Genomic DNA, 18,223 nt, shown 5'->3' with positions numbered 1-18,223 from the left:
TTTTTCCAGGTATATATTTGATTTTTTTAAATATATTTTCTTGTACACTACCAAGACTTATCTTTGCTTGCAAGGTCGTCCAAAGGCAAGAATATTTTCTCAAGTTCCAAATATTTCTTGTCACCGTGATCAAAGACTTTTAGCCGTGCACTTTCAAGTGGGATAATCGACATTCTTACCTACTTGATCTTGAAAAATCTTGGAAATAACCACGGGCACGTTATTCTCGGCACCCCCCTGAAAAGCAGGAGAGAGACAAATGACATTGTCGACCTTGGACAGTAACCTTTGCTAGACAAAGCACTTTTCATTTCTACTTCAATGTTTTTATAATCCAAATGGATCTGCTTACTTTGATGCTCAAGCCCAAACCGCCACTTTCTTGTCTTCGCAGTACGACAGTTCTGTGCTTTAGAAAGTGTGAGTTTCTTATTGGCAAAACGATATTGTGAACGTGTCAAATGGTGTAGCATCAATCATAAAGCATCCGAAGCCCCGCAGGGGCACTTACATTTATTTGAGATTGCTTTCCTCTTGTGCAAACCACATCCAGCTTCTGTATGGTTAATACCTCGGAGGTCAGTTTCAGGCAGACCTCAGAGAAATTGCTGGTCTCCTCATTGTACAGCAAAGCAATTCCAGATTTCAACTGTTGGAAATGAGAAGTGCATTGACATTTTGTAGAGCAATTAAGAACACAATGAATGTGTAGGCGTCAATTCTCAATGAGTCAGCGGTAGCATGTCTAGCTTTGGGTCAGTCGCTTTGCTTGACATTATGAACGTGTTACGAAGACAGTCACGATAGATGGCATAAATTAGAGCAGTTATTGGCTTCTGGACCATAAGATCACAATGCCAGCTGAATATATCAGTTAATTAATATAAAAGAGTGGACCTTATTTCTGACCTCCAAATTAAACTTACTTATTGTCTGTTCAGCCTTCCTTTGAACGGCACCTGAATTGAAACCCTCACAATTCCTACGACAAGAGCCCCGAAATGTTGTTTTGGTGTTACTTACTAATTGAATTGATCTAATAAACAAAATAATATTATACTAAAATTCACAATAGCTTTTCTTACTTTTCAGTCAAGATTGAATGTTATTAGTTTTTCACTCCTGCACATCATTTGGTAGGTGCTCAACATTCATGTCTTTGACGACAAGGAAGAGGAGATTTTTAAGACAAAACAACGTCTTCGTTTGTGTCGAAACACTTTGGATATTGCAAGAAAGGAGATCGTCTTGACAATACGGTTGACATTTATAACCTTGACAAATTCCCAATGAAATATAACCCAACATGACAATTTGTCTACGAATATCAACCAGCACCATGGAATCATGTACTGCAACAAACCAAAAGTATTATATGTTAAATTAAATTAAATGACCCTTGTTTTAATTCAGGTCCTTATTTTCAAGAGAAGAAAAAAAAGAAAGAAAAAGGAAAAATACATTTATAAAATCCCAAAATAAAATGCATCAATATTCACCAATATGAAATACTTATATCATACTTATAGCAGTCATATCGCCCAGTCCTTCTGCCAGACCATGTAGACCAGCTGATATTTTTGAATAATAATATGTAAGCCTCTGGTTTCCGTGATATGGTCTGAAAAAAAAGTGCCTTGGTATTTTTTCCAAAAACTCAATAACGATAGTTTGACAACATTCTACCAAAAATATTCTAACTCTGCACTTGCTTCACTGAACAATTATGGATTGACAGCATTTTAGAACAGTATCTCTTGTTTATATTTTAAATAGCTTTATTCATCTTCTGCAAAATGTACAACAATATTCAACGGCAATGAAGAATTTCAAATTATGTCTAGACTTACATTGGTTTTTGGGAATAATTATGCCACTTAAATGTCTCCTATTATTCCATGATGGCAGATATCATCACATTTTGAGCTTCAGTAAGTATTGGTCTACCACTGCCAACTATTTGAGCAATCAGAATGAGAAAAGGTGGAAAACATTTTTTATTTCGATATAAGGTGATTTGTGCCACACGTGTCACCCTGGAATATGGGTATGGAATTTGTGGCTGGTCCTTAACACAGATGGTTGGAGAAATACAGCATCATGCGCTGATATTACATATATGTTTGCAGTGACAACAAATTCAGCCGCGATCTTTCGACGAGACGATTTCCAAAATTGTCCTACACATACAACACGTGATATAGTCGCAAATGTAAAGTAGTTATGATGCACACTTCAACTGGGCAAACAGAACACAAAATCAATCCTACCAGGAGGAAAACAAAAAACTTTAACGATCAAAATCTAGACTAAACTATTATACTGACAACAAAACTCGCTCAGCGACAGAAACTCAAAATAGGCATCCGTGTGATCAGATCAATGGCAAAGGGCGGGAGTGTACGCATAAGAGATGAAACACACAGGCAAGGGACAGAAAGGGGAACAAGGGCCATTTAAAGACGAGGTAAGGGGCAACAGGTGACCATATCGGAATAATCAGGGTGGGACTGACAAGCAGACAGGCACAAGAGGAAAGGCAAGTGACCTGAAACGAGAGGAGTCAGTCTTTCAAAATAAAACAGGAAGTGACAAAAAAAAAAACAACCAGCCCTCACCGCACGCAAAGGGAGAACATCCAAACTCAATACAAAAATGCCTAAAAAGCCCAAAAAGTCAAGGTAGTAGTACCACCCATAGCAATTTGAGTCTAGATAAGCCAATGACACGCTTTTCTATGTGACTTAATTGAATGTGAATGATCAGAATGAGAACCATTGCTTTTAGTGTCATGTTCGCTGTGCAAAGTCCACATCAATACATGGTGAGATTTTTTTTTCTCTCAATGACATATTAACGGGACATCAGAATGCATACATTTCCTACCTTCGATCTTTAAAAAAAAAAAAAAAAAAAGCTAATGAAAGAGTAGCGGTTTTAATAATGTAGAGGAGCTACTTTCTTTATTTGCTAAACAAACATTTCAAGATCTGAACGCAGTGACATTGAAACTTCAAATAGGATTTATGACACAATCTCTTGACATTTAAATAATTAAAACAGCTTCTAAATATGGTTTTAATTAGTCCCTGGTTTTGCAGTCAGTTGATGACGAATGTATCTTTGATCTTCCTAAAGGGATTAATTATAAAATACATTTAAAGCTGGAGTCTTTATTTTGATCCAGTTCTCATCTCTCAAGGTTCCTGTCTGTAGTTTATATGCTGATACTTATTTATATGAATAAACGAAAGCAGCATTAAAATCGACATATTGTAGAAAGATATCTTGCCCGTGATATCTTAATATGTATATGTGGGATTCCTTTACCGGGCTCATTAAATCACACAGTTTTCAATGTGCTGAATACGGATACTTATAATATGTCAGGAAAAAAAAAAACGTTCCATTTTCCTCTGACTATTACATTTAGGAATAATAAGTGATATGCCTCCTTTCCAATTATTGATATTGGTCCAGGAAAACATCCAGGATTATTTTTGTTTGGATTACAAAAGCATTTCTGTTCACACTCCACTGATACATAATAATCCTTCTACAGTCTCTGCCAAAAGACAACCTGAGGCATGTGACCACAGGGTTTGCTAATTCAGTATGACATGCTTGTCACTTCTTATTTATTTTTAAAAGGGAAACGCCTGGGTGCGATTGCCTGATAATTGTATGGCATTGGTCCATAGTTAATCCCATTGTAATAAGGTGAGTTTGGGGTGTCCTTGGTGTCTCGTTCCTTCCGGGAAGAAAAGCTTGCTGTTAAAAATTGGTGGTGGTTGGGAGAAAATGAAGAATGATAATTGGGAGTAAAATTATCATGGTTGTCAAACTATCACAATATTTTTTACCTTATAATTTATTCCACACTGTTTTGAAAACAAAAATAGAATTGGCTACTGTAGACAAAGTATTTATTTATTTATTTATTTATTTATTTATTGCATTGAATGGTGGCAATGTTTGAACCAGCTCAGCTCATGTGTGAAGTAACTTATAAAATCTCTTTATTCATGGGACATGAACGTAAACAATTATCATATTTTTGACTCCAAAAACCACCGCAATGGATTGGAAATGAAAGGAACAAAATGTGGTTTAACGGAAGACTTTCAATTTTAATTGAAGGTGTTCACATCCAAATGTAAGGTGACGGAGAAAGCTCACAACAATTGCAAAAGCCGCGACACAACAACAGAACGACAGCGCTCTTACAAAAGCCAAAAGCCTCTTTTCTCATGCCGCGGGAGTTTCGGGCACTTCCATTTTGACTTTGAACGACAGCAGCCGCCACATATGGCATTTTCAAAAGTGAAGTGCACTTTTATCTTGAGCACATGACACACACCCATTGACGTTTTCAAATCTTGTGAAAAGTGAACAAATGTTTCATGGATTGTAGGCAGCCCACTCTGTCAGTAGATCATGCCTCTTTTTCTGCATTCATTTGCAGTTTTTTGTGCAGGGGGTGTGTCTGAAGTCCAAAAAGGATAAGCAAGAATAAGCAAAGATGAAGTGCACAAGTTCAGATGCTTCAAAAAAAAGGACTGGCAAGCAAACAGCACAATATTGCCTTGTGTGTTTTCAGAGTGGGTCTCACTCAGCCGAGCCGTATCTTTCTCAGGAATGATCTTAAATAACCTCAGACACTTTCAGGACATGACAAAGCAGTCTTGACAAGCTTTGCAGACTATCGAGGGAATGGAGACAATGCTTGAGCAAGTTAGCGAGCAATGGCAGTTTAGTGTGTCTCCATATTTAGAATTCATTTATTAGGTCAGAAGAGATGACGCGATGAGTACAAATTTACAAAATGTAACATAAGATTTAAAAAAAAAAAAAAAAGAATTCGCATTCAGCACTTCGGTTAAGCTCCAACTCACTAAATGCTATTTGATTGTTACTCCACAAAAATATGCCCAACAACACCACAACGACAGACACTAGTAATGGATTGATTAGATATAAAAAAATGCTAGCGGCTAGCGCTAGCAAAGGCGCTGTAGCTGCGTCACAAAACATGGAGTTGATGTTTTACAAACCATCGTCTATGTCAACCAGAGACAATCGAGAGGACATTTCACAGATGAGGATGGACGTGAAGGAGTTTAAAGTCCAAACAAAGGAATCATTTACAAGACTGGAAACTTCAATAGAAAGCGTGACAACTGACACAGGTGGAAAAGAGGGTCGCGGAAGCTGAGGAGCGTGAAGCTACCACAGAAAAGACCTCTGAAGCCATCAGCTTTCTACTGCGGCAAAAAACCCAAAAGCAATTTCAAATCTGCTCTGAATTTATCAAGTAAATGTTAATAATGGTGCCAACCGCTGCCAAATATATCAGCATGGTCAAAGGTGTGTGGATGGCCAGTGAAATAACTCGGCGGGGGACAAGGCAGAGAAAACAAAACAAAGACCACATGATATACGTGCGCCAGATGAAAATGTCAGAACAGCTGGTGGGCCTTCGTGGGCCTAATTATGGCGGACTGGGGCACTTGTGTTTTTAAACAACACAACTTTTTTATATATTGCATTTCACAACATGTCACAAAGCGCTTTCCATATAGTGTCATATAAATTAGCGGGAAATTAGAACACATAAACGATACCAGAAGCAACAGGCTCATGTTGGGTCGAACGCTAAAGAATAAAAATGTGTCTCCAAACAGGTTTTAAAAGCGGGGAGAGAGGGGGCTTGCCTAACATTAAAGTTAATTTTATATATTGTTTGTTAGGGCGGCAAGATGGCCGACTGGTTAGCACCATGGCTTCACAGTTCAGAGATCATGGGATTGATTCCGGTTGCGGCTATTCTGTGTGGAGTTTGCATGTTCTCCCCGTGCCTGCGTGGGTTTCCTCCGGGTACTCCGGTTTCCTCCCACATTCCAAAAAGATGCATGGCAGGTCGATTGGACGCTCTAAATTGTCCTTAGGTGGAAGTGTGAGGGTAGATGGTTGCTCGTCTATGTGTGCCCTGCGATTGGCTGGCAACCGGTTCAGGGTGTCCCCCGTCTATTGCGGTACAGATAATGGATGGATTTCGTTTGTTAGTTTTGTTTAGTTTTTTTATTTCAACCCCTTAGCGCAGAAAACAAATACTTTGTTCTTCTTCGGCAAGGGTCCTACAGCAAATACAGATGTCTTCAATATATATGGGGCTTAGTTCTATAAAGTTAGTATCTCGGAATACACACCTGAAATCACGAGCATGTGACGTGGCAATGCTTCAAGAGGTTCACCTAATGAGGCTGAAATGCCGAAATGAAAACAGAGAAGGGTTGGACTTGGATTTCTTGCGCGAGGTCGTTGCTGTCAGTATCTTGATTGCGAAAATAATTTGATTTGAATCAACAGAACAAATCGTTGATACAGATGCAAGATAAATGATAAATTCGGGACTTTTACAAAATCCATAAGATTCAATTATAAATATTGATGCCCTTGACCTTAATCAAACGACATAACATTATCGCGTGTACTCCTATAAAATTTTGCTGGAGATCCTATGCAGTATGGAGGAGATTTTTATTTGTACACTATAGAACAAATGCAGCTCACTCCTCAGCATTTATTTAACTAAAAAAAAATCTTTTAACAAGAATATGTTCTTAGCATCCACACTCGTCAAAACACAGCATTTTGATTAAGATCGTGAAAATTAGTTGAGCAGTAACACAAGTTGCTCAGGGCTCAGGTAACAACCAATCACGGCTCCGCTTGACAAAAGAGTATTTTACAATACATAACAGATCTGACATTGTCTGTTATAATAAATAGTAATTGTTGAAAAATATTTATAATTAGAAAAGGACCTTGTACTCGTACAGGTTTTTTTCAAATTCAAACGCTGTGTTGTTGATGTTGTATTGGTGCATAATTCCTTTTTTTCAAAACCACTGTTAACGATGATTGCCACTCGCCAGCTAAACACTTTTACACGCCTCAAGAAACAGGTGACACTGGTGCGTCTAATAGGAAACATTCAATTCTGGTGAAAGACGTCACAACCATGCTCCCCAGAACACGCACATTTTTGCGTCCCGTGACATTCTGCAACTAGAAATGGGCTTTGTTCATGAACAGAACAGCAAAACTAATGTGTAAGCAAGTTTCATAAACGCGTTCATCACCTTCAACGTAAGGCCAGCGAGAAGACCTTACTGTCATCAACTTGTGGCTATTGCAACTGTCTATCAACCCTGAAAGCTCCCTTGCTCACACAAAACAGACGCCGATTGTATCTGAAGGCTTCGTACCAATACTACTGGTGTTACGAAATCTGCCTGGCAACACAAGCTAGCTGGATTCTGATTGGATGAAAAAATAAAACCTAAAATTTAAAGACTAGGATATAACGCAACATCAATGTGAAAAATATGATCATGGTTTCTTGATTATGTTAGGCCACCAGAGAAAGCCTTGAAGGTATTGACCGCCCACCACTGCTTAATACAGTTTCTATGTTGAGCTTTGCCACAGTTGTCTTGGAATGACGTCACACTGTCGAATTTGTCGGATGGCAGAGTCTAACGTTGAGAAATTGATTATTTTGTCAAATATATCCCAAAAACTTTTCGAGCTTTATTATGAGTATTATGTGTACTTACTTTACTTTTGACAAAAATAGATTTGATTAGACATTTTTTAACTTACTTCACATTCGATCTACAAGTTCTTATGGCTGCAAATAACATACATATGGGATATATCCCTTTTAATTTTAAGGTAAATCAGATTATTCCAGTGTATCAAAACTACAAAGACCACCGAAACCACTTATCCTGTTTTGTCTGATCATTTCAAAGAATCTCATTGCGTCTGCTGGCAGTAGGCATTTATAATCATTTGAAGGTAAAATGGAATTGACACATGACACAATAAAACGGGGCTTTACTTACCGAAGTGCAGGGAAGCAAAAGGCTGGCGGGTCGCTCGATACGATGGGGCAGCGCGTTCATCTCCCAGAGCCGCTCGTCCCGCTCACTTCAGCGGACTTTATCAAATCACGTCTGCCGCGGCCACCCGGCAGCTTCACTGAGCGCCTTCTTCATCCACATCATGTAATCCCAAACTATGCAAATCACATCCAAGCTCCGCCGTGCAGCTCCGAAGACGTCCGTGCGCCACAATTGAATTGGTAGAGGCAATGTTGGTCCGCGCCAGCTGCTCGCCGACTCCCCAAAACATCAGCAACGAGTGCCTGCTGTCCGCTTTCTAGTTCTATTTCTCCGCACGCTGCGTCACATTAACCCGCTCATTGACAACACACTTACTGTATGCGCGTCTCTTGAAACACGGTGTCACGTTATATCGTTGAAATGTAGTCATTCTTTTTCATGTGCATTACAGTAGCGGAGCTAGACTGTCGTCCTTGCGGGCTTGCGTGGGGTGTGGGTTGGCTATGGGCAGATATTTGTGCCACTAGAAACTGAATATTTGAATTGAAAACTGAATTATTGAATTATAAACTCAATTATTGAATAACAACAATTAAACAATTTATTGTTTAATTTTAATCAGAATTTTCCATTTACAATTCATGTCATTCAATAATTCAGTTTTCAATTCAATAATTCAGTTAAAAATTCAAATATTCAGTTTTTAATTCAAATATTCAGTTTTCAATTCAAATATTCAGTTTCTAGTGGCACAAATATCAGGCCACAGGGGTGCCTCTAGGATGATTCCAGTGGATTCCAGATACATAGATCTCCTCGTCGGCCAATCAGCACCTTTGTTTTAAAGGTTGTAAACTATCATGGGTATTGCCAGCCGCCATCCACCACCATGTGTTACTTTGATAGTGCTTTTGCAGGACCGAAAGAGACCTCTAGAGGGCGCCAAGCATCGGACACTAGCAAAGCTGGTTGCTGATTAGTTCGCCGCAAATTTACCTGGCGTAGTTTACATTCCATGCAATGGCGGCTGGCAATACTAATGTAAAACTTAACGGCCTTAAAAACGAAGGTGCTGTTTTATGGGCTGATATTTGTGCCAGATTGGCCGACGAGGAGGTCTATGTATCTGGAATCCATTGCTCATCCTAGAGGCACCCCTGTGGCCTGATATTTCTCCCACTAAGAAACTGAATATTTGAATTGAAAACTGAATATTTGAATTAAAAACTGAATTATTGAATTGAAAACTGAATTATTGAAAATTATGGAATTACATGAATTGTAAATGGAAAATTCAGATTAAAATTAAACAATAAATATACAATTGTTGTTATTCAATAATTCAGTTTGTAATTCAATAATTCATTTTTTTTATTCAAATATTCAGTTTTCAATTCAAATATTCAGTTTCGAGTGGCACAAATATCTGCCCATAGGTGGCCAATGCTTTCAAAGGGGAGCCGCGAAACAAAAACTTGGAAACACTTAAGTAATCAACGTCCATCTTTAGATTGAATAGAATTTGCGCACACACAAACACACACACACATCGACCTCTAAAACTTTGGCAGCAGCAGTTACAAATATACAGACAAAATATTTTTCAATAGATACAATGTAAATAATAGCAATAATAAAAAGACAGCAAACTTTAATTAATATTTTTGGCCATGTTGCTTATTTCCAGTCGCCGTTTCTAACTGCCTTTGCTATTTAATGATTTTGCCAAAACAAATTGAAAATGCAAGTTTATCTCAGAATTAACTGATCTTGTGAAACCATTGACTATTGGCGTATATATATATATATATATATATATATATATATATATATATATATATATATATATATATATAAATAAACACTCAGGTTTCCTATCAAATTCCAAAGACGTGCATGGTAGGTTGATGGAAGCTCTCTAAGTCATAGGTGTCAAACTCCTGTCCAATCCCTCCCGGCTGCAACTCACCTGATACAAATGATCAGCACATCAGCAAGGTCTGATTAGTATCCTGCTCAATTGAATCAGGTGTGTTGCAGCCGGGGGGAGGAAAACGGCCCCACAGGACCGGCGTTTCACACCTGCGCTCTAAATTGTCCCCAGGTGTGATTGTGTGCGCAGATGGTTGTTTGTTTTTGTTTGCCCTGCAATTGACTGGCAACCAGTTCAGGGTGCACCTCGCCTACTACCGAAGACAGCTGGGATATGCTCCAGCACGCTCGCAACCCTTGTGAGGAGAAGCGGCTTGGATAAAAGACAGATGGGTGGTTATATTTTATAATATGGGCATTTGATCCTATTTGGCCATTCCGTCTAGTGTCTGTCTGCGACCTGGGCAAGCTTCCTTCCGTACACTTCCGTCCTTTTTAATAAAAATGATCGCCCTCCGTCAAGGCAGTGGTTTCACAATTCATAAATGTCAAATTCACAGATGAGGTGGGACCGGGGTCGCACTGTAGTGATAGCTGTATTAATTGCACTTTGTCCCCTTGCTCAAATGAAACACAACTTAAGATGCGTAATTTGACTCTCAGTTGTTTCTTCACACAACCGTGCGGATGGCTTCTCTCCCTGTCGCCCAGCCCCCCTCCCTGCCAAGAGCAAGGACACGCGACAGCATTACAAGATTTGATTTTATTCTGCTCTGAGTGCAATTATTTGAATTCTATACATGCGTGCTTGATCCGGTTAGGGACTATTGGAAGGATGGAAGAAAACACACTTCTTGCCCAGGGACCAATTGCCCATCTCTGATATTACACAATAGATATCGGAGTTCTCATGAAATCTGAGTTAATTGGGTGGTAATTTTTCTAACCTGGAAGTTAGACACCTGCTTTACTAAAACCCCAGCAACTCTCCTTTCATGACGTCATCATAAAGCAGGTTGCTGTGTGCACCACCCACAAAATAGTAATAAACAGTTATTACAAGTTACAAGCAGACAAGTGTCACTTTTCCATTAGTCCCAAACAGCCACACATTACTTCAAGCTCACTGTCATTCATTTGGCTGCCCGTCCGAGTCAAAGACTCATCATCTTCACTCGGAGGCGACTGAAGCCACTTCTCCTCAACTGGGGTGCAAAAATTACGGCGGTGGCTCCTCACTTTGTGATGTAGACACAGAGGATCCTGTCGTTTTCTTGGATTGGGAGGGACTGGCAACTAGCTCAGGGTATCCCCCGCCGACTGCCCGAAGACCGCTGGATGCTCACAGGTGGGTGAATTACAGAAACCACTTCAGGTGTGTTTTGGGTGGGGAATTGGTATTTTTGGGAGGGTGCTTCCAGTTGGCAGATATCTGCTGTGCATCGTGACACTCTTGTACTGTATGCGAAAGTGAAGTTCAGATTCTCCGGAGTGAATACGATCAGATATTCAGCAGAATAATTTCCTGTCAGAATATTTTAATTGAAAAGCTTTCCCCCCTTTGTGTCACGCTGCTCACTGTCGCTTTTCATTATTGTGACCATTCCAGATGAATACAAAGCTCTCAGTCAGAATGTTTGAAAAAAAAAAAAAAAAAGCTTGTAATTATTTCAAGTGCCATCTCTCCGAGACTTGGAGAGTCTAATTCTAACGATTACTCCTGACAAGGAGGTAATCTGACAATTTCTCTTCGGAAGGATTCAAGCCTTCAAATCACCACGAGCTGGTCCAGGTCAAAGCCAGATTCGGCAATCATCCACTCTCTGTTCATCCTAACAATGTGACAACGTTTTGACTGGGCCACAGTTAAGATTTAGATTTGTTGTTTTAGAGCACGGGGTAGTAATGTGTAGATCCCAAGGACTTATAATACAATTATTATTCAGTATCATAGAAAGTGGATCCCCACTTCCTTCACTTCTTTTCCAAGCTTAAACTTCAGATGGAATTTTTCAATCTTTCAGTGCTTATTTGTCAGAGCAAGAGTACTCGTGACTTTTAAATTCCTTTCTGATACAATATCCTTGAGGTAGCTTTGTCCAAAAAAAAAAAAAAGTCTCATTATGCCTCAGCATTCTTCCCTTTTTTTTTTGTCCAACTTTCAAAACACAACACTACCATCAGCCATCTTTTATTCTGCCAACCACATCACTGCACCCAGACTTCATCACTTCAATGGTCCATCTCCAACTTGCAGGCTTGTAGCTCAATGCTCGGAATGGCTCCCGGCTGACAAACTTTCAGCTACGCTACAAGCTCGGTTCGGAGTTGCTGCAGGCAGAAATGTCCTGCAGCTAGCCTGTACCGTGCTTATAATGAGCAACAGGACTGCTTCTTGGCTGCCAGGATGGCCGAGTGGTCTAAGGCGCCGCGTTCCGGTCCCAGTCTCCCCAGGAGGCCTGGGTTCGAACCTCGAATTTCCCCATTGTGGGACTAATAATAAAGGGAATCTTCTTCAACAAACCTACTTTTCAAATTCATGCTTTCAGGGCCAGCTTGACCGCTCAACAGGACCAGTGAGCTGGCCCTTGATGGCGTCAGTGTTTTTTTTTAGTCCTCTAAACAAGTGTTTCCCAATCATAGGTCGAGGGCAGTGGTCCTCAAATGGGGCTACGTCTATCCCTGGGGTTACGTGCAGGCACATGAGCACTTGATAACATTTTCTGCCTCCCTCGCACCATGCAGCTAAATGATCCTCAGTGAAGCATAAATGTCTCACTAAATGCAAAAACACTCAGTCAAGTGCAACAATGCAACATTCGGCGTTGACAGTTGGTAACGTTGTCGTTATTCTTATTTTTAATTATTTAATAGATTCCTTTTTACAGTTTCTGCGTGTCTTTTAAATGAAGGTAATGACTTGTTTTTGCTCACAAATCTGTACTACACTGCAATTCTGTGTAGCAAAAAAAAATAAAAAATAAATCTCATTTGGCCATGTAAGCCTCCAAGAAATGACGGAATTGAGCAATAAATTTGCCGGTCCGTTATTTCTAAGTGGCGTGGGTACCCGCCCGTCATTGTCAGTCCATCAAGATTTCAGCCTGAACAAAACTGTAACTGTAAGTCTGTCATGTTATTTTAACCGCACTTCCGTCTTTGCTTCTGTCGATAAACAGATTCAATTGGATTAAAACGGTAAACGGAATGCAACATATCAGTACATTGTTGCGACTTGTGCTACGTTTTTTTAAATAGGTAGGTCAAATTACCGCAATGGGAAATTAGGTTGAAAAATTTTGCGTGTGGCCTGTAAGAAGAGAGTTTGCTGATATTTTATCATGTATATTATATCGCAAATGCATTTGGTCACATAAAAAAGAAAAAATAATTTAACATTATACACGTTATAGGAAAATAATGCTTACATCATTCGTTTGTTGTATTTTTTCACTCCTCTGTTCAACATTTATACTGAAAGTAAACTGACTTGCCATTTTTTAAACCGCTTTATTCAAACTAGTGTTATCCAGAGGAGTCCAAAGAAAACACACGCTGCATGCATTTATGGCTGTTACATGAAATGATTTTGAGGAGTGATCAAAACATTACATTAATATTACGCCGTTGCGACGCCCCACATTTTTTTTTTCTTTATGAATATGTTGGTAAAATCCATGAAACACTGAAGCCGGCCGGAATTAGTGATGCGCAAAGTGGCGAGGGATTACTGTATAAAATAAAAACTTACAATATTAAAATTGGACGCACTGCAAAACTCTATTTCGACAATAGCAGTTCTTTCGAGTGGCTGTGTGTCTCTGAGTCCAAGTGAGTGTGTTTTTCGCATGGGTTGAGCACAAATTAATTTTGCACCACCGCCCTCTCATCATGATGTTATGCCTCTGACTCCCACAGTGTGTCCACTTTTTCATCTAGGAGAAAAGAAATCATATTAAATTAATAGTTTATAAGTCTATTTTCCCAAACATTTTTTTGGCGGGGTGAAAGTGGCGATTTTATAACATATCATCATAATTACGATTCTAATCAGCGCTTCAACCCAGTGTGCTATTTCTTGTTGATGGCGCCCTGCCAGAGGTAAACAGTTGCGTTTTTGTTATTTATTTCTCACCGGAATCTTGAATCTTTTCAGTTTGAGATGACTACATTGAGCAAATGAGAATTTAAAAACAACAAGCAAATCCTTTTGTGAAAATGTATTAACTTCAAACAATTAAGATGGAGCTCTTACCCCTCATGATTTTCTTCAAACAAGTAAACAGTCAGCAGGAAAGAGAACATTCCAAGCACTTCAATTAAAATGTGGAGGAGACAAGAAAAGATGATTTCTCAGGAGCTTATGAGGGTTGACAAAATGCTTCCAAACTTATATTGTTGTTCAAGTGAGTTTGGTTATTGGAGAAATAGGCTGGACAAGAAGGGATCTTATTTGGAAAATTCCACACCCCCTTGGGAACCTTTGTTGAACTGCAAAAATTGCTTCGGCATTGAGAATGTTGCTGAAAAGTGGTTCAGCTTCTAGCGATCCAATTTTGTGTAACTTGTGTGCTTGCAACACTTTGGAAACTCATCAGACCAAAAATCCCCTGCAGACATTAACCCAGCGAGATTCCTCAGTCTTCAATCAGTCTTTAACTTTCTTGCATTTTGGATGTCCAGAGCATTTCTTTTTTTATTCTCTCTCTCTCTCTGTCTCTCTCTCTCACTCTCTCTCTGTCTCTCTCTCTCACTCTCTCTCTCACTCTCTCTCTGTCTCTCTCCCTCTCTGTATCTCTCGCCCTCTCTGTCTCTCTCTCTCTCTCTCTCTCTCTCTCTCTCTCTCTCTCACAACCACACACATTATAATAGCTTGCCTTTTCACACTAGCTATGTTTACATGGACACAATTATTTCGATTAAAACCCGTAAGAATGAGAAAAAAAAACACAAAAAAATGAGAAAAAAATGGAAATAAGGGTTTTGCATAGGACAATGATAACATGCTGGTTGCTGGGGAATAGCATGCTGGTCTCGACAGATACCAGATTCCGTTACCGTTACAGTCCTGTCATTTTTATAGCACTCGGACAGTAAGAAGCATATTTTGCACTGCCATGTTGGTGCACCAGTAACACCAACATCAGACCAGCACAACTAGCAAAGTTTATACCAGCAAAGAAATCCATGCTGGTCGATGCCATCTTTTTTGCAACAGTGATCACAATTTGATTGCACTTTGAAAAGGTGTCACAGATGATTTGGAGATTTCAAAAAGTCCATTTGGATAAGAGCTGCACGAGAGGCCTGGGAGGTTTATTCATGCGGGTAGGCTACCTAATTTGATTTGTGGCTTTGCAGAGATTTTTCAAGTAAATAATTATCCTGGCAGACACTTCATATTGGCTCCAAAATTGAACAAGAGGAACCACCGAAGGTTGTTGTTTAGAGAAAAATAAATTTCTTCTGGACTTGCATCATGAGATAAACTTTCTTAATATCACATTTCAACTTTTCAAACTCAAATTATGTTACTAACAAATAATCTTAGTGATAGAGCTAATCAATTTTCCCATTAATACCCTGAGCCAAGTAATTATAAACCAGCACAACCGCAAAGTACTCTAATTCTAAATAATTAACCCACGATGCCAAGCATGGCAAAAGTTACGTCGAAAAGAGAACTGGAGAAACATCAAAAGTGTGCACTTTTCTAAGCCAGTATTGTTTGGCGTCAGACTTGCAGGAATTTTGATCATCTTCAAACTGTATCACAAAATAGAATATGTGTGAAGCTTCCAGTCAGTCAGCCATCATTAAACAGAACAAATCATCTGTCATTTTGTTGTTCAACAGAACAGATGGGTAAGTTTCCCTCATGATAAGAGCGTGGCGGGAGACAAAACCTTCATCTTGTTTTTTATCATTTAGGACCTCCAGAGCTTTCTGTTCTAAAAACAAGCTCATCACTTATTACTCACTCTCCCTTCCCTCCCCCGCTTCTCAGAGTAAAATTTGATCGAAACTTTACACTTTGAAACTGTTTCACTTCCAAGTGAACTCTTGACAAAAGATGCAACAGGTAGTGAGTTCCAAAATTGTATATTTTCCCTGGTCTTTGATGAGTGGGCTCTTGTAAAATTAAGTGATGGCAAAGTCTTTGTACTTCTGTACATAATATGCAAAGATGGGCATTGCACATTTTAGGGATGGAGGACAGAGGATGAGAACTTTCTTAAACGGGACGGACTAAGCAAGGACAAAGTGGGGTTTTGTTTGTCCCGTACTGCTTGTATAGAATTGAAATAGTTGCATTCGGAGTAGACTGAAATCTTGCAATATTGTGATGGTCTGTTTTTTTATATTGAAATGCTTCTCCATACTTTATTTAGTATTTATATATTTGACGTTTTTTTTTTTTCCGGTAATGTATATAAATGCGAGACTACCTCTACTATATTTCATTTTCAAGCCAAATACGAATAATCGTTCCCAGCCATTGGATATTGTCTTCTCTCAATCTTTCCTGGAGAATAGAGGCAGAGGCAGAGTTACAGGGTGACCAACGCCACTCTATGTCACTCTCCGGCCACCAAAAAAAAAAAAAATTGGGATATTTGATTTTCTGCCTCACGATTTTTTTTTTTTTAATATATATTAATGGCATATTAAAATAACAAATGTACAATTGATCTGAATACATACTTCAAAAGAATCTGTGAAGGAAAGAACATTCAATTCTTATGGTCAACAGCAATCAAAATCATGAATTACACACCATAGCAAACAAACAACAGGGCCAAAAAGTAATTTGATCATTTTTATCAATACCAACCACAGTCATGGTTTCATAAAATTAACTGCACACGTTCAGTAAACCAGTATTGATCACACAATCCCAATACAAGCAGAATCAAACCAACATCAAAAGTAGCATTTAGAAATGTGCACAATTAAGAATTTTGTGTCATTGTACCTTTTTATAGGATTTGAATGAATGAGCCATTGATCGTAGTCTGCAAAATGGGCTCAGTCGTCTGTGACATTTGCTCACTCTGACGGCTGATGGCGAGCAAATCGGTGATGAGATTGAAGTCGATTACGCACAAAAGCAAAGTCACTGCGAAAAAATGTCGTAATCCAGGAAATTACTGTTTGATTTGTTCCTGCTTGATTATGAATGTGTTGGTCATTATTTAGGATAGGTGCAAAATTTGATTTCGGGAAACTCTGACTGTGGATAGTTAAAAAAAAAATGATTGACACTCGCAGCCACCCCTTGAAACTCCTCAACGAGGTGACACCCGACTGATATATATGGCTACGCACCTGCTGGAAAATATACAATAGCAGTAAAAGGGGAAGTATACCAAATGTCAAAAAAAACCCCTACATTTTCCTTTGTATGTTGCCAGAATCCAATAGAAGACTGTCAAGCCAAAAGGGATCTCATGCAAATAGTCAAAGAAAAAGCTCTCATCTACTACATCTACATAAATCTGAATAATTGTGGGTCACTGAACAGGGGGAAAGATGGCAGACGTACTAAAGTTCATATTTTGCCTGAGGATATATTTAGATCAAGCCCAAGTCTGGGTGAATTTATCAAACAAATAAGCAGTCGTGACTGTGACGTTTTAAAACTTCGGGCTCGATATTTGCAGACGGAGCAGCTGCACTGGAGCGTAAACCCTGGCACATCTTGATCATTGCGTCAGTGCAAGCTTCATTTTTTGACTTTTTGGGAATTTGACAGACTGCTCGATGCCATGCTGGTCATTCTGGCATACCAAGGGTATTTCCTGTGCTATGGACCGAGACAATTTGGAGGCTGTAACCTCGTCTAAGTATTTGTGACCAAAAATGAGAAGAAAAAAAAAAAATCTCATGCAATGTTTGTATCTCCGTCATGGCTGGGCCTAGACAGGCATGTATGAGGGGGCATTGTGATGCATTGTAAGCAAGCACTCTCTACTTGAGTGTTCCGTTGGATGTCATTTGTTTATGAGTCCCTGAGGAGAAAGAGATACACGAGGTTGGGGCAAGTTTGCAGGAGTGGAAAAAAATTGTTGTGGGCTCTGCATGGACAGATAATTTGTGGTCAGTTTGTAGCAGGGGGCGGGCTGTGCTCTCTCCCTGTGCTGTCACACATGAGACGCCAGTTGGAACACACACACTCACCTTATGAACAAATAAAGATTTTCAAGAAAACTATGTTATTAGCAATTAAGTATGTCACAACACTATGAACAAGTTTAGCAAAGCTCATCTGCGTCACATCTTCAGTTCACTGCTGCAAACCTGAAACTGACTCATTTGCACACTGAAGGCACTTTGTCAAAAATCGTAAAATATCGCTAAAATGAATGAAGGGCATTTCTCTTTAAATGACAACTTAAGATAATGTCCCTAGGACCTCTTCGGCTCTGTGACCAATC

The 18,223-nt window shown here is 39.3% G+C and overlaps 1 protein-coding gene across 3 annotated transcripts in view; it reads right to left on the bottom strand.

Moving 5' to 3' along the window:
- The window catches only part of sntg2 (syntrophin, gamma 2), a 30,780-nt gene extending 22,395 nt beyond the window's left edge, over nt 1–8,385 (bottom strand). For 2 of the 3 annotated variants that reach the window (XM_088304702.1, XM_088304711.1), the window contains exons 1-4: nt 7,914–8,385; nt 512–649; nt 353–409; nt 180–237 (exon numbers count right to left, since the gene is read on the bottom strand). In XM_088304702.1, coding sequence (XP_088160828.1) covers nt 180–237; nt 353–409; nt 512–649; nt 7,914–7,973 — 313 coding nt within the window. In that variant the 5' untranslated portion in view covers nt 7,974–8,385. The remainder of the gene's footprint in view (nt 1–179; nt 238–352; nt 410–511; nt 650–7,913) is intronic. The other variant, XM_088304719.1, reaches the window with a different exon arrangement.
- Nucleotides 8,386–18,223: the final 9,838 nt, after the last annotated feature.

The sequence above is a fragment of the Idiotropiscis lumnitzeri genome, chromosome 1 (genome assembly GCF_059441095.1).
Source record: "Idiotropiscis lumnitzeri isolate Australia: NSW breed Sydney's pygmy pipehorse chromosome 1, RoL_Ilum_1.0, whole genome shotgun sequence".
Lineage (NCBI taxonomy): Eukaryota > Metazoa > Chordata > Actinopteri > Syngnathiformes > Syngnathidae > Idiotropiscis > Idiotropiscis lumnitzeri.
This window is presented reverse-complemented; position numbering and strand designations above follow the sequence as displayed.